Source organism: Lethenteron reissneri, chromosome 42 (assembly GCF_015708825.2).
Source record: "Lethenteron reissneri isolate LAM-NWPU_2019-01 chromosome 42, ASM1570882v1, whole genome shotgun sequence".
Classification (NCBI taxonomy): Eukaryota; Metazoa; Chordata; class Hyperoartia; order Petromyzontiformes; family Petromyzontidae; genus Lethenteron; species Lethenteron reissneri.
The window spans coordinates 966,188-979,800 of record NC_083820.1 but is presented as its reverse complement, the minus strand read 5'-3'; the positions used below and the strand labels follow the sequence as shown (position 1 = coordinate 979,800).

Sequence of the window (13,613 nt, the reverse complement as noted above, 5' to 3'; positions counted from 1 at the left end):
CTCAGATTATTGTCCTATCATCTCATAGAGTGCCTGGCACGTAATAATATGCTACACAGTGGCAGTGGGGGTCGCAAAATGCCAATTTATTACTAATAAACCCCAATGATCCGATCATAATTAGGGATTTCGATCGGATCATTGGGGGGGCACGTGCCACCCCCCCACTGGCTCCGCCAGTGGCCCCGCCCATCCCTCTCTCTCCTACTCGCTCCTCAAATCTCTCTCTCTCCTACTCGCTACCACATTGGCATTAGCTGCCCCCCCCCCATCTCTGAATCTTTATAAGCAGTCTGCCTCAGTAGATTTCCCCCCTCTTTTGCATCTGAAGACGATTGCTTGTGTTGCCATCGAAACGTCGTGATTTTTATTTTATTATTTTTTTCTATCTACGTGGCTTTACCTAAAGACCCCAAGAATATGTAAAACTAACGAACAAAAAATTGAAACCCCTAAGTGGCCTCACAAAGGGTACTAAGTGACTTTAAGGTAATAATTGTGAAGATGGCCATGGCGTATGTTAATGTGAGAATAAGTGTGTTTTTGCGTGACATTGGTACGTTATGACATTAAATCGTGGCTGTTAAATGTAACTGCTTCACAGGTCAGTGAGAACGGTTACTCTTATTTATCTCGACGACTACGAGTGACTGCAATATATGTTTCAATGCATAAATGTGTTGTGAATGTAAATTATTCTGATTTAAACGTTTGTTTTGAGCAGGCAGATGTAGTAACATCAGCGATGGTGAGAGCCAGGAAATGGAGCGCTGCACTTGTGCCCTTACCCTGTGGCACATTTCACGGCTTGTGTGTGGGTGAACATTTGTCTCGTGTGTGGATGAACATTTGACTTTGTCTTGTGTCTGAGTGAACAGTTGTTTTTGGACAATTCAAGTTTTTCCAGACGGGGCTGAGCGACCTTGTGGAGGTTTACGACGGCGCCTCGCAGAAGGCCGGACTCCTCAGCTCACTCTCTGGAGCTCACTCCGGTCAGTTATCCTCATCATCCTCATCATCATCCTCATCATCCTCATCATCATTATCATCATCATGCTCGTCATCCTCACTGTTAACCGAGGGACTACGTTCCTGCTCCTCTGTGGTGTCCCGCTCCTCTGCTAATCAAACCCTCCAGCGTTTTGAGATGCGATTTGCGGTATATAAATTATTCTGATTACAATAATTTAACTTTCGATAGCTAGTCAGGAGCGTCGAGGTGATATGGAGTGAATGACAGAGATGTTTGCCGGGTCACGAGTAATGGTGCGGAGTGGCTCACCGGATGTTCCATTGTGTGACGTTGCTCACCACACTGCGGAGTGAGTGACCGAGACTCTGTCCCCCCGTGTGCATCACGTAATTTAGCTCTTGCTTCATGCGACGGCCGTGGGGTTGCTCCGTGAGGTTGCTGTAAGCCACTGTATTTACCAAGCATCGGCCAGTCCCCGCACCTCCGATTAGCGCGTTTGTCTACGTACGGTGCGAAAGAAGTTCAACATACATACAGCCCATAGACTCAACACTGCCCATAGACTAACACTACCCATAGACTCAACACTACCCATAGACTCAACACTACCCATAGACTAACATTACCCATAGACTCAACACTACCCATAGACTCAACACTACCTATAGACTCAACACTACCTATAGACTCAACACTACCCATAGACTAACATTACCCATAGACTCAACACTACCCATAGACTTAACACTACCTATAGACTCAACACTACCCATAGACTCAACACTACCCATAGACTAACACTACCCATAGACTAACACCGCCACATAGACTAACACTACTAACACTACCCAAAGACTCGCCACTGCATCTCCGATTAGCGCGGTTGCCTACGCACGGTGCGAAAGAAGTTCAGCGTACGTACAAGTCGTGCACCGAGGTGGACTCGTGAGATGCCTCTCAATCGCCACGACGTGAAGGTAGTGGCTCTGCGACACTTCCTTCAGCCTGGAGCCCCACGCTTAAAACACGGCGTGATCCACGTGTAGATACCCCACTCATGTAGTCATTACATCTGGTTTCAGAGCCTCTACGCGTGCCCCCCCCCCCCCCCTTGTCGCGTTGTTTTTGGCTCTCTGTAAGATATCGAGCCGTAGCTTTCGCCGCGCTCACGGTCGGCTACTGACAGGCAAGAAGTATCGGGTTGTTAATAAGTCGGTGGGGTATCTGTGAATGGATCGCCATGCACAGCATAACGTACAACTTACAGCATTTGCTTCCCCTGTGTCAAATTTAAAATCGTATTTGTCCGCTTATTTCCGTACCATAGGACTATGATGACGACGATCATGATGATGACGTTGACTTCTCAGAACATGGATTGCCCGTGCTACGATTGCTCTCCGTGGGTTGGGTGGAACTGCCACCAAACGAGAATGCGTGCGCTTTCCTCCGCAGGAGAGACGCTCCCGCTCAGCTCCGGCAATCAAATCACGCTGACGTTCACGTCGAGTCACGATGCATCCGGAAAAGGATTCCACTTTGTCTATCAAGGTACGAGCTGCACGGGCGGCGGGGGGCGGGTGAGGAGGGGGACACCACGGGGCTGCTGCTGGGCTTAAGGAGTCATCCTGGCAGGGGAGCGTTCGACGCGCTTCGTAAAACAAAGCAACCGTCTTGAGCGGACTGAGGCTCTCGGTACATCGGGCGTAGAGTCAGTTTCACACCTCACAGGAGGCTTTCGTGACCAGTATTATCCGTGATAGAGGGGAATTTTCGGCAGCTGCCACCACCCAATGCAGCCAATTAGCAAGGTTTGTCATGTAAACAAAACGTACCGATTAGTTACTAGTTCAGCACACCGCTTGTGTGTTGGAGAGTAATCGTAAATGTAGTGGGTTTACTCTCCCAACACAACCGGTGTGCTGAAGTAGTCACGAATTGGCATGTTTTCTTTACTTTGACAAGCCTTACTAATCGAATCAGTTGTTTTTTTAAACACAGCTGCTGAACAAAGGCCCCAAAGCATCAAACGACCAGCACTGCCACGGTGGTGACAGACGAGAGCGTAAGACGTTTGTTGAATTGAGCAAGGTTATCATCGCAAGAGCTTTGGGGGGAAAGGGACGACGACGGTGACGACGATGGAAGGAAGCAGGGAATTCTAAAGTGGAGCGGTACGAGGGAAAGCAGCGGAAAGAGAAGTCAGGTGACCCGCAGTGTAGTGGTTAAACGCGGCGTGGATGAGGCTGATCACGTAAATGTTTTACGTAATTTTGTAGAGGGGTCACATTCTGCAGATAATTGTATCGTGGGCGTATCTGACAAGGTGAGTTTGTCCTCGCTAATTTGTATCACTCGTCGGTGACGCTAACATATATGAATTAGCGCAATGTTTTGGGACCATTTTGCATTTTCCATCTAAAGTAAAATATTTATGAGATAGAAAATTATGCAAAGTCAAAATTATATAAACGCTATGATTGCAAAAATAGCGCGGAACTGCGACACCCAATGTTCCATTATTGTTGGACATAACACGAAATGCAAAAAAATTGCTCCTTAATTATGCATTCCATTCACTTTGCTGCGCACATCACGTTAATCTCGAACTAATCCTTAGGGTATTTGGGAGAAATTAATGTGAATTTCCTCGAGCGTAAAGGGGCCTCCGCAGGTAGTAGTGCTGCATGCGTGCTGAGGGCTTGGTACAGAGATCCCGGTTACTACAACTGACGTGCTCATTGCACTATGTATGTGTGTCTGTTGAACTTGTTTCGCACCGTACGTAGCCAACCGCGCTGATCGGAGGTGCGGTGGAAGGACAACAAACTAATCACAAAAAGCAGTTTTAAAGAAATTACTTTGTCAATCTAGATGATTTAAAAGTGCATAGTTTCCGGTGGCTTCCTAATATCGGAAGGAAGAGCGTTCCAGACGGCCGCGGAAACGCATCTGAAAAGGAGCGTGCTATGTGGTGACCGCCTTTGTTGTATGGCCAGCCAAAAGCCGCTGCTGCAAGGATGACCGGAGTTCGCATGATGATGGTTTATTCTCCCCAACAAGAGATGCACGGAGGCCCAAGCACGGTGTACCGGTGGTGGTAATGGCGGCAGTGTTGCACCAAGACCCTCGTCCCGTTTATTGGACGCGAATAACATCAGCGGCTCAGCAGTAGAGCGAGCGGCTCGCAACCTGAAGGTTGAGAGTTCAACTCCTTGTTTTGGGGCGACTGCTTTATTATCTCTGAAGGAGATTGGGTGCATTCCAGGTGATCTGTTTTTTTTTGCTGTATGTAAAATAGCACACCTGAGCTCGTCCTGGGCCTCCCCTAGGGTCAACGTGGCCTTCATTGGCATAGTTCTGAACATTTGCAGTATCTATGGCGATGAAGGCAGCTGAACATGCCACTTGCCCTACAATATCCCCACAGGCTGTTCCAGCTTTAACGGGAGCTCTGTACCAGCACTCGTTCCATACTGAAGGGAGTTTTTTTGGTTTCCATTTGATCTTATGATCTTGAGGGTTTTCTGCCTCAAGACTTGAACGTTTAATTGAAAATAACTTTTGTTGGCATAATTCCCTCCCCAGCTGTGCCAAGAACAAGTTCCGATCAGTGCAGCTCCGTGCCCGAACCAAAGTTTGGCCAGAGGCTGGGGAACAGCTTCAGTGTGGATTCTGTGCTGCGATTTGAGTGCAACTCTGGATACATTCTGCAAGGAGCCAGGGCGATCCAATGCCAAAAGGTGCCCAACTCCCTGGCACAGTGGAACGAATCCTATCCCACCTGTGTCGGTAAGGCAACGCAACACGGATAGCTGTTTTTTTTGCGATCGTTAAACAGTCCCTTCGCGTGGTTGATGAAAAGTGTGTGGTACGTAAGGTAAATCCAACGGGTTATGTAAGATCCCGAGTGATGTAAGGTCCTAAAGGAAGGCCCACAGCAGGCTCGTTGCACCGTGGCAGGCCGCTGTGGGGTGTCGTGAGCATAAAATACCTCTGCACTTTACACTAAAACAGCCATGTCCGATTGATGATATTGTTATGCGCTGGTAGTTTGCATATTTTTGTTTTGACAGATTTTCAAAATATTTGGCAATACATTGTCAACAATGTTTTTGTGATATTTAAAAATGACACCACAAAAACCACCAACCCCCCCCCCCCCCCCGTTCTTCACGCATTCACAAAGTTTACGGGCAAACATTTCCCAAAGCCGCGTTAGGAATTTACGCGTTCAGTGGCGCAGCAGGGGAAACGACAGCCAGGCGCAAAGGGGCCGTCGTCATCATCACCAACAGCAGTGGTTCTTAACCTGGGGTGCATCTCATGAGACGCCCTGTTCTGGGGGTGCGAGACATGGCCAGATTTCTTTCGAAGGTAAATCATCGAAAACACAAATTAAGCACGGGCACAAAAGTAAAACTTCTTTGTTTCATCAAACCCTGTGTGTTTATTATCATGTTACAGTGTTTTTTAACGATTGAGAACCAAATAGGGTGCAAGGCTGCAGTCAAGGTTAAGAACCACTGATCAACAACATCGTCACAAGCGAGCAAAGCAACGGGGACAGTAAGGTGGTAGTGGGGGGGGGCCACAGGGCAGAGCGACTGAGTGACGTGAGGCACCGAGGTGCGGACGGCTCCTGGAGAAGGCCGCTGGGGGTGCGAGGGTTGCAAGTGGCATTGCCGCCTCTCCCTGGGCTCCCTGGGTCTCCTAGGATCGCCTCCCCTCCCCTTTTTTGAGGCAGCTCTCCCCGAAATCTGTCAGTCTTCCCAGAACGATCAAAGTTACCAGTTGTTTTTTGGCCGGTAGCGTAATAATGCAGCATTTATTTTTTAATGCATTTACACGAAGTTTCTGCCCTCCTCCATAGATTGTGAGATATTCGTCTTTCCATATGTCCCGGTGTATTTTACCTCTGAGGTGGCAACGCACTCTCGAAGGCCCAGGGTGGAATTAGACTTTGGGGGATCAGGGTTCAGCACCAGTTCCATTCCAGCACCGTCGCGACCAACGAGTTCCAGATCAAGGCAGGGCGCACAATGTAGCTCCACAGGGGAGCACAGGGCTGTGGAGCCTTTTGGACAAACAGGCCCTTGGTGACCTCACAGAGGCACGGGAGGTAATCAGACTCCTTCACCAATGGGTCCCAAAGGAACAGACGAGGCAGGGACTGATGATGGGGAGGTGATGGAACTGAAGAGCACACGCGGGGAAATGGTGGGGGAAGTATGCCGCTAACACTGGCTCGCCCCATAGCATTGTTTGAATTCCCATCAACGCTTCAGGTGGCCAATGCCATCGAGGATTGTTCTATGAAATGTGTGGCAATACGATTTCTTGGGGGTGGTTTGCAATTACTGGAGTGCATGACTGAGGAAGCCTGTTCAATGGGAATAGTTTACAACCAATCCGTTTACCACTTCGGCAGGCTTCTCGTTGCAATTGAATGATTATTTCTCAGACTGTGCAAATTTTAATTAGGCGTTAAAGCTTTTACTGCATTTACCGGACGTGAACACCCTTCTCATGTAGAGCCTCGTATTGTGTGTGACTATTGTGATTGCTTTAATGACGAACAGCGATGTCTCCGGTTGACATCCACACAATCATTTGCATCTTTGTGGAGAATACAAGTGAACAATTCGCTTCCTTCACATATCGATCCCTCTACGTAAAAAAATTGTAACAAGTATTTTTTACACATCCCGTAAGCCGCACGGCCCCCTGGGAGTGCATCATTTCAGCAGCATTGGCTGAACGCAAGACAACTTCGGGACCGGCTTCGGCGTTTGTTATCTCGTCAGCAGAGTCAGCCTTGCTTGAAACCAGTGCTGATGAACTCTCAGTTGCTGATAAGCGTTGTCCCGAGTTCAATGCAAAACTACGTAATACACAACACAAAATAATCATTCGCGTGTTGTGGAGAATATAAATTGCACATATATATCTGTGATGTGTCTCATTGATCCTGTTTGTTTCTTGTTTTTTCGTCCACACCAGCTGCGTGGCAGGCATGTCTAATGGATCAACTGTGTGTTGCAGTGCCCTGTGGGGGAAACCTGACAGAGCTAAAAGGGGCCATTCTCACTCCGGGTTTCCCCGAGCCGTATGATAACAATTTGAATTGTGTTTGGAAAATTACGGTGCCCGAGGGCGCTGGGGTGAAGGTAAGGATTTCCGGGGGGCTGGGTGCGTGCACGCGAACTGGTGTCAGTGGCGCTCCACACTCTGCCCAGGGGACAGAGCAACTCGCTCGGGCCCTGGGACCGGCCGAGTCGTGTCGGCGTAGCAGCAGCAGCGCGGCAGCAGCAGTAGCGGAGCTGCAGCAGTAGCAGCAGTAGTAGCTGCCTTGCACAGTAGCGGAGCTGCAGCAGCAGCAGCAGTAGTAGCTGCCTTGCACAGTAGCGGAGCTGCAGCAGCAGCAGCAGTAGTAGCTGCCTTGCACAGTAGCGGAGCTGCAGCAGCAGCAGCAGTAGTAGCTGCCTTGCACAGTAGCGGAGCTGCAGCAGCAACAGCATCACAGCAGCAGCATCACAGCAGCAGTAGCTGCCTTGCACAGCAGCAGCAGCAGCATCACAGCAGCAGCATCACAGCAGCAGCATCACAGCAGCAGCATCACAGTAGCAGTAGCAGCACAACATCACAGCAGCAGCATCACAGCAGCAGCACAGCAGCAGCAGCAGCAGCATCACAGCAGCAGCATCACAGCAGCACAACATCACAGCAGCAGCATCACAGCAGCAGCATCACAGTAGCAGTAGCAGCACAACATCACAGCAGCAGCAGCAGCAGCATCACAGCAGCAGCATCACAGCAGCAGCACAGCAGCAGTAGCAGCACAACATCACAGCAGCAGTAGCAGCAGCATCACAGCAGCAGCAGCAGCAGCAGCATCACAGCAGCAGCATCACAGCAGCAGCAGCAGCAGCATCACAGCAGCAGCATCACAGCAGCATCACAACAGCATCACAACAGCATCACAACAGCATCACAACAGCATCACAACAGCATCACAGCAGCATCACAACAGCATCACAACAGCATCACAACAGCATCACAGCAGCATCACAACAGCATCACAGCATCACAGCAGCATCACAGCAGCATCACAGCAGCATCACAGCATCACAGCAGCAGTAGCAGCACAACAGCACAGCATCACAACAGCATCACAGCAGCATCACAGCAGCAGCATCACAGCAGCAGTGCGCCTGCAGACCGACTTTGTCCAAATTGACTGCCTGCACTTTTACAAATTTGAAAACCAAGACGAGATGACGTTGTTAAATGTATGCAAGATTGTTTATGCTGCTGCATGTGGTATAATGTCGCATTTTGTATTAATAGACCCGAATGAATGCCTCCCTGTCTGTTTTCGCGTGGAAGTGTGTCTTCTATAAAAGTGTCATTTGTATGTTTGTTGATTATAAACGTTCTTAAACGCAAAACAAGACTGTGAGGTAATTGGCACTGCACATTAACTTGTTTCACCAACAAACAAAATTGGCCAGTCACAACATTTGAGCCATTGGAGTAAACTGTTCCTCGAAAAAATGTAATCTCTCAAAGAGCCGTTCCCGACGGCAGGTGTTGCCACCGCTCCTCGCGGCCTGGAAAATCACACCGTGCGTGCTTTGCTCGGTTCAGTTTAAGTTTATTTTGAAGTATATCCTGTGAGCTTAGAAGCTCGTTCATCAATAAAAAAAACACCGTTTCCGTGACTGACGTTGCACGTCAAAGATAAATAATAATACAAATGAATAAATAAATTAAAAGGTAAGAAATCGTAATTTCAAATATAAAACTCTTCTTTTTAAAAGTTAACGATTAGGCACAAAAAGTGCACGATTAGTCATAACAAGTGCCCGTGGTAGAACACACGTCGGCTTTCACGACCAATATCACCCAAAAAATAACTTATGGATCATCCATAATAAAGGTTTTTTTTTTAGGTTAGATCGTGTAAATATAAATGTGTCGTTAAACCAGCCACAACCAAACGTCGTACTCAGATTGTAAATGTTGTGGATTTGCATTCCAACACACCGGCGTGCTGCTGTCCTCGTAACGTTTTGGCACGTTATGTTTACGTGACAAATCTTACTACTAATTGGCTGTGTCGGGTGGTGGCAGGTTTAACGACACATTCATATTCACGCGATCTAACCCAAATAAAAACTGTACCATGTAAAACACACCGTTTCCCCAAGGAACACTGAATTCAAATCTCCAATTTAAAAAAATATAAATATAAAATACAGATGCGCCATCAATCAACAATGACATTGCACTGAGAAAAACGCAGCATTGTTAGAAAATAGTGCAGACACGGCACAAGACAAAAGAGACCACTCGCAGGCAAACGATGTCCACACATCGTCTCGTTATTTATACAGTGGCAGCCAACGTCTCCCGGAGAATCGAACATTGCGCCAAATCGCGGCGCTTCCCATCAGTGACCACACTTCCCGAGGCCCTGGCGTCACCATCCCTTCACCGGACCCTACCCAGAATTCACCTGTTTGGATTTCTGGGGCACAGAAATCCTGAGGGGGTGCATCCCGTGCCAGCGGCAAGGGGAACTCTAAATGCCCCCATCGCCCCAGTGCTTCCAGGGTAGCACCGGGACAAGGGGTCGGCAACCCGCGGCTCCGGAGCCGCATGCGGCTCTTCAGGGACCCCTTCGTGGCAGTTATTTATTAAGGACCACACCGTCTCGTATTCACATGGCATTGCGGCTCTTAAAAAATATTGACTTTGTTAGCGAATTCGAAAAAAAATGGCTCTTCTTACTACTTTGGTTACCGGCCCTTGACTGGAAGAAAGCTTCACACTTTACATGAACGTGTCCAAACACCAAGCCGAGAGTGAGGCTGACAGATAAACGCTCGCACGGCGGCGCTGGCCTCGGATGCCCTGCGGAGTTCCGCCCTCTCTCCCGCGTTGCCCACGCCGTCCGGATCTCCCTCCTCCCAGTGGGGCGGCAGTTCCAATTGCACCCCCAATGTTGTCTTGCCCAGGCTCGAGACTGCACCGTTCCTCCTCTGCTAGTGGTCAAAGTCCTCCCACCTTGCAGTGTCTCCTGTGCAAACTAATTTGGCGGTACTGCAATGGCAGTGACCCGCAAAGTACAAATCGCACAAACAAAAAACCTCTGCACATTCATCAATGCCACTGCCCCGAAAAGGAAAACAAATCTAACAAGGACAATTTCCCAACACGTCGCCTCGTGTTGTTTATTTATTTTTCTGTTCATGGCAGTGTTGTTAATGAATGTGCAGAGTATTTGTTGTCTCCTGGACAGGCTGTGTTGGACCCGAGCCTCTCCTCTCTCTGACATGTTCCCTTATTTACTGAATTGTGATGCATGCAGCCACCGACTCTCGTTCGGTGTCTTGAGATGTGGTCACGTTTAGACGCCTTCTCAATCCTTACTTTCTAGCGCATAATTGTCCTCGGGACACAATTCATATCACGCTTGTGAATTACAAGTAAGCCGTCAGTCATCTTTTATTCATACATATGCATCACATATGCCGTATTTAATGCATATGTGCAGTGCTTTTCTATTTTACAATTTTTCCCGCCACTGGCAAAAAGCTTTCCATCTGATAAGCAATACCAAATGTTGAACACGAGTGAAATTGATTCCTTACTCAGTAAAAAATGTAATTGATTAGGCTTGGTTTCTGTTTTGCTTGTGCAATCATTCACGGATTCCTGCTAAATCTTAACTTGTAATTGAATGAGATTGTGCTTGATACACGCAGTGCGGTAACATCTCCAAACATTAACAAGACGAATATCATAACTTACAGTCCATTGTCTATCCACTGCTGGATGAAGGCCTCGCCGAGCTGTGTAAGTCGTGGGGCTTGTTTAACCATATTTCACCATGCTGGACGTTCTTAAATGAAGTATACGGATATATGTCCTTCTATATTTACTTACGTGACATAAAAGTGGTTGTCCTCTTGATATTTGCCCCCCCCCCACCCATAAGAATGTGGAATTTCCACCACTGGCTTAGGGCTGTAAATGGGAGATGAGCAGCGCCCCAATGCTCATTTTAGTAGCGACACGTTGTTTGACTTTGCTAAAACGGCCCATTGTACAGCGATCTCTGGTGTATGTGTACTGCTTGAGTTCAGCGTAAATCCGTTCATTTCTTGCAGATGCATGTCTTCAGCTTTGCTACCGAGCAGAACTGGGATGCTCTGGAGATATACGATGGAGGGGATGCCAATTCTCCCAGGTTGGGAAGCTTCTCCGGTGAGTTACGTTTTCCTGCCTCGCTGCCAAAATCAATGTTTCTCAATTAGCGGCAAATGTGCAGCGGTAATATCTCACTTGCTAGGTTCTGGTAACGAGGCAAAACGCGACAACGCGAGGCTTACGCAGTGTGATGTACACACCCTCCACGCCCAACTGAGACATCTGCCATTCGGTCTCGGGAACTGCAGTCTGTAGGACGAACACGTGTTCCAGCTGAGGGTAAACGCGCATGAACAGTGATTTCATGACGGCAAAAGGCACGATTTCGACCGTCGGATCAGTCCACCCGTGTTGCCATGCGGGTCACGTCACGTCGCCATGCCGGTTGCATGACACACACAGCCTCGTTCTAGACTACCCACTCAAAAGAGTGGAAATCGCGGGCACGTTATTTCACACAGCCGGTGGACGATGAGACAACTGCATACAGATGCATTCGGATGCGCTTCTGCGCCGTCTGGAACGCTTTTCCTTCCGATATTAGGAAGCCACTGGAGCGATGCACTTTTAAATCATCATCTAGATTGACAAACTCATTTCTTCAGAACTGCTTTGTGTGTTTAGTTTGTTGTCCTTCCCCCACACCTCCGATCAGCACAGTTAGCTACTACGGTGCGAAAGAAGTTCAAAATGGGAACATTGCGGCCTAGCCCGCCACGCTTACTGCTGCACCCTCGTGCCCCAGCGGCTTTGCGCGGACAATCTCTCCACGATCCCTGTGGGGACAGTTGCCCTACGGATATACCGGAGCCCACCATAGGAGTGTGGAATTACCGCTACTGGCTCAGGGCTGCATACGGGAGAAGAGCACCGCCTCGATGCTCATTTGAGCACGAAGTCGTGTTGACCGACGATGAGGAACTTAGTGCTAGATTTGGTTTGCAGTTTCAGCTGCTCGCAGTCTCGCGGTGCTGAATGCAGTCGTGCGGTTATTTTTAGTCGCACAATGCTGGCGTTAATCACATTAAACCTAACTATAACTACAAGGGATTTGCCTTGTGTGTTCGTTGAGTGCCCGTAATCCAAATGCAGCATATTCACTCTTATAAGAAGAAGAATGATAATAAAGTTTTTTTTTTTAGATCGCATTATATAATGAAAATTGCACCTGAACAATGGCTTAGGAAGCAGACAAGCTGGAAGGCAACCAGACGATGAGCCTGCACCAGCAATTGTCCAAGCCCTACAGTCCTATAAATATATACATTAAAATGTTTTCAGCCAATGAATTGGTGTTCGTACATGTGGGAGGAAACTGGAACACTCGCACGTGCGAGGGGGCAACGCTCAATCCCATACAGAAGGGACATTGTATTAGTCTCCCCTTTGCTGCACCGCCTTTCCCTGGCAAGTCAGGGTACGCACGGGTACCCGGATGACCACGTGAAGGGGATTCTTGCAACATTTGTACGGTGATCCACCAACGCTCATGGTGATTATTGCACTGCACATTAGTTTGACTCTCTCCGTCCGAGGAATGTTTCCTGAACCTCGGATGGTTGTAATAACTCACTGAGACGCGCAACCTGATAACGCTGCCATAAATTATAACCTAGTAATTGCCATATAATTGAAATTCTTTGCGGGGTTGCTAATTGATCATAAAAAATATAAATGTCGTCTCAGCGTTGATAATTGCTTTGATGGCAATGCCTCTGCCAAGGGCACCAACTCTGTTGAGTGACCTTTGCAAATTTGCTACGAGAAGCCTCATTTGTGTTTACAAAGGCATTTGTTCTAGATACAAGAATGAGCACTTTTGAATGTGATTAAAAGTTTGCTATAAAACATCATTAGTCCACAATTGGACTATTTTGTTTTACTTTTTCTTTAAAATAATCACTTAGAAACTTGTAATGCTGCCTTGCGAACAAGTTTGATGCCGTTCAGACATACACATAATTAAAATTTGACCTCTACAGCGACAGTGAGTGCCATTAATGTTAATAGCTCTTGTGTAGATAGTAGCTTCGGCGTTCGTATAATTGTGCTTTTTCTGCGAGCCCTTTCAGGCTGTTAGCGATACACTGCCGGCGCACAGAGTGAAACCACAATGGCCTTGCCACGCCGCCGGTGCCGATAGGCTACGATTGATTTTCTTCGCAGGGCAATTTGGTGTTCCATCTCAAAACGTGAAAGCTTGAGATGAGACGTCCTTAAAATAAATATCGAATTAAGCACTAAACCAAAACAAGCAGAGAACCAAGAATATAAACCAAAACAATTGAGAGAAACGAACTGCCATCAAACGCATTATATGCTACGGGGTCATGTAATCGATAAAAGTGGTACACTTTAAAGTAAAATGGCAGATTTAACGACTCGTAAATTATCGCCCTTCTAAAGCTGCACCAAATGAACG

At 47.8% G+C, this 13,613-nt stretch overlaps 1 protein-coding gene and 1 long non-coding RNA gene across 6 annotated transcripts in view; one reads left to right on the top strand and one right to left on the bottom strand.

Annotated features, from left to right (window-relative positions):
* The window catches only part of LOC133353013 (CUB and sushi domain-containing protein 3-like), a 639,938-nt gene that overhangs the window by 530,497 nt on the left and 95,828 nt on the right, over window positions 1-13,613 (top strand). For 2 of the 3 annotated variants that reach the window (XM_061569078.1, XM_061569077.1), the window contains 5 exons: window positions 879-992; window positions 2,429-2,524; window positions 4,562-4,765; window positions 7,019-7,143; window positions 11,152-11,248. In XM_061569078.1, the coding sequence (XP_061425062.1) occupies window positions 879-992; window positions 2,429-2,524; window positions 4,562-4,765; window positions 7,019-7,143; window positions 11,152-11,248 (636 nt within the window). Of the gene's footprint in view, window positions 1-878; window positions 993-2,428; window positions 2,525-4,561; window positions 4,766-6,976; window positions 7,144-11,151; window positions 11,249-13,613 lie in introns of all 3 variants that reach the window. The other variant, XM_061569076.1, reaches the window with a different exon arrangement.
* Window positions 1-13,613, bottom strand: part of LOC133353015 (uncharacterized) — a 49,210-nt gene that overhangs the window by 3,914 nt on the left and 31,683 nt on the right. The window contains exon 2 of one of the 3 annotated variants that reach the window (XR_009756318.1): window positions 1,283-1,473. The exons of 1 other annotated variant lie outside the window; for it this stretch is intronic. This is a non-coding gene — a long non-coding RNA (uncharacterized LOC133353015). The remainder of the gene's footprint in view (window positions 1-1,282; window positions 1,474-13,613) is intronic. One more of the 3 variants, XR_009756317.1, reaches the window with a different exon arrangement.